General features: G+C 49.8%; 1 protein-coding gene across 1 annotated transcript; it reads left to right on the plus strand.

Moving 5' to 3' along the window:
* The first annotated feature begins 470 nt into the window (after positions 1-470).
* LOC136533456 (plasma membrane-associated cation-binding protein 1-like) lies at positions 471-1,969 on the plus strand. The gene is made up of 4 exons (XM_066526004.1): positions 471-784; positions 888-977; positions 1,138-1,225; positions 1,319-1,969. The coding sequence occupies exons 1-4, from the start codon at positions 671-673 to the stop codon at positions 1,678-1,680; spliced, it is 654 nt and encodes a 217-aa protein (XP_066382101.1). The 5' UTR covers positions 471-670; the 3' UTR covers positions 1,681-1,969.
* The last annotated feature ends 463 nt before the right edge of the window (positions 1,970-2,432 follow it).

Here is a 2,432-nt window from a genome sequence, read left to right on the forward strand (position 1 = left end):
CCCCTCCTTTCTCCGCCTCTCTGTCCCCTCCGAGTCTGGTTCGTGCACGCAGAGGCAGAACTGCAGAAGAGAAGAGAATCTCTCTCTCGTTCTTGCTTTTGTAACTTGACTGGAAGAAGATCATTATGGATGGCCGTACGTAGTATTAGGCTACTTACTACACCATCAAGCAAGATTGGAATGGACATGGTAGCCCCTTATGCCCTATGAAACCAGAAGACTCTGTCTGACGCAGACATGCTGTAGTCTGTTGTTTGATGACTGATAAGGCCATGACAATGCATGGACAATTTGGTAATCTTAGAGCTAGGCAAGCTCAGTATTTTTTTTGGTCGTCATCACACATCAATCACGCTAACCTCTGCTGTGCTGGCGCTGTCGTTCCGCCCAGCCCATTCCAATTATTAGCGCAGCGCAGCGCAGGCAGCAGTGGCATTCCCGCAAATCCCTCGCAACGCCAGAGCTCTTGTGGCTGCAGCCAGTCCTATAAACTGGAGGAACTGAGGGCGGCGTAACCTGTCCGCCATTAACACGGGACTGCCACGCCACAGCCACAACCACAGCAGCGCGTCCACCTCACGTATCATCTGTAGCTAGCCCGTGCTGCTGCACCTGCCTGCCGCCGCAGCTGCCCTGTCCTGCCTGATTGCCTTGCATTCCCATAGCTGCCATGGATATCTGGAAGTCCAAGGTGCTGCCCAAGATCAAGCTCGTCTTCGTCAAGAGCGCCGGCAAGAAGGCCGCCGCCGCCGCCGAGCTCGTCAAGTCCTTCGACGAGTCCAAGGTCAGTTTGCATGCATGCCTCGCCGTCGTCTTATTCGATCGCCGCCACCGTCGCGTCGTCGTCATTTTGGGTGACGTTTGTGCTTGACTGCTTGTGCATACAGGAGGGGATCAATGGCGAGTTCCAGGAGAAGAAGGCGGATCTACAGCCCAAGGTCGTCGAGATCTATGAGTCTGCCCCTGCACCACTCAAGGTAATCATCATATACTCCTACTATGTTACATTGTAACTCTTCAACATAAGTATATACGGCATTTCGTACTACGGTACGTGTCAGATCAGTGATCTAGCTGCAGGCATCAACATAATAAGGGACTGAAAGAAACTTTCTGTACGTGTACGTGTGGCTACAGGTCCTGATCAAGCAGAGGAGCAAGGTGTCCGGGATCAAGAAGAACTCCGCCGCAATCACCAAGTTCTTCGAGGAGCTGGCCAAGATCGGTGAGTACAGTCGTAGGCCAGCAGAGTGCCGGCACACAGCAAACTTGCTACTCCTATCTGTGTACTGTACTGATGTCGAGGTGATCTGATCAGAATTCCCTGGAGCCAAGCAAGTGAGCGACGGCATCTCCAAGGTCGGCCCGGCCCTGCTGTCCGGCCCCATCTTTGCCACGTTCGAGAAGGTCTCCACGCTGCTCCCTGTCGCCGCCGAGGAGGCGCCGACCAAGGAGGCACCGGCCGCCGTTGAGGAGAAGAAAGAGGAAGCCGCCGTCGAGAAGAAGGAAGAAGCGGATGAGGAGAAGAAAGAAGAGACCTCTGCACCGGCCGACGAGACCGCCGCCGCCGAGACTGCTCCTCCTGCTGATGCAGCTGCCGCAGAGCCCACTGCGGAGGCGGCGGCGCCGGAGGCCGAGGCGGAGCCGGCGAAGTCCGAGGAGGAGACACCCAAGGCCTAGCTAGCTAGGGTTCAGCAGGTTCATCGATCTTGCACTTGCAGCCCCTAGCTAGCTAGCTGGTGTGCCGTGCTCGATCTACAATCACATCACCATCATCCATTGTTCTTGCATATATGCGCGCACACAATGTTTTTGTTGCTCCGATCCACATGTTATTGCTGTGCAAAGCGGTTAGATATTTATGTATGTATGTATGTATATGTAAGCCTATAACTTTTTTGCCACCACTTATTCATATGCAGTGTGAGGATATATGTATATTATTGCCATTTTTGGTTCGACTCAATTATTCTTTAATTTGCTTCATTCATGATGGATCACTATGCCTATATAAGTATATATACACCCAGGAAATTAAATTTCAGGTCATATATTTATTCACGAGTACGTGATCATCATTAGCTTCTACATTTCAATAAATTCATGTATATATTTATGACTTTATGTGGGTCGTGCATGTGTATAAAATGTATAAACTACTTAGCAACAGTAATTGCAAGCAGTAGGACCTCCTCGGCTCTGAGGCGGGCTCTACCGCTCATGTGCTTAGTGTGTTGTTTTCGGGCCATAACACTATCTCCAACGACATCACCTAAAATATAAGACATATTTTATGTTTGGATAACGCTACAGATAAAAGGTTTAATACATATTTTTTATCTTCTCCAGCAACTAGACTAAAAAAAGAATTATTTCTACAAATAAGTTTCTAAGAGAGAAGATACTCATATTTGACCCGTGTCTCCCAAAAT

This window comes from Miscanthus floridulus, unplaced genomic scaffold, assembly GCF_019320115.1.
Source record: "Miscanthus floridulus cultivar M001 unplaced genomic scaffold, ASM1932011v1 fs_890_1_2, whole genome shotgun sequence".
In the NCBI taxonomy this organism is placed as follows: Eukaryota; Viridiplantae; Streptophyta; class Magnoliopsida; order Poales; family Poaceae; genus Miscanthus; species Miscanthus floridulus.

Excerpts from the sequence above, each read along its gene's own strand:
- LOC136533456 (XM_066526004.1), top strand. The coding sequence starts at position 671 with ATGGATATCTGGAAGTCCAAGGTGCTGCCCAAGATCAAGCTCGTCTTC. Across the intron at positions 785-887 it reads AGTCCTTCGACGAGTCCAAG|GAGGGGATCAATGGCGAGTT; the intron begins GTCAGTTTGCAT and ends TTGTGCATACAG. Across the intron at positions 978-1,137 it reads CTGCCCCTGCACCACTCAAG|GTCCTGATCAAGCAGAGGAG; the intron begins GTAATCATCATA and ends GTGTGGCTACAG.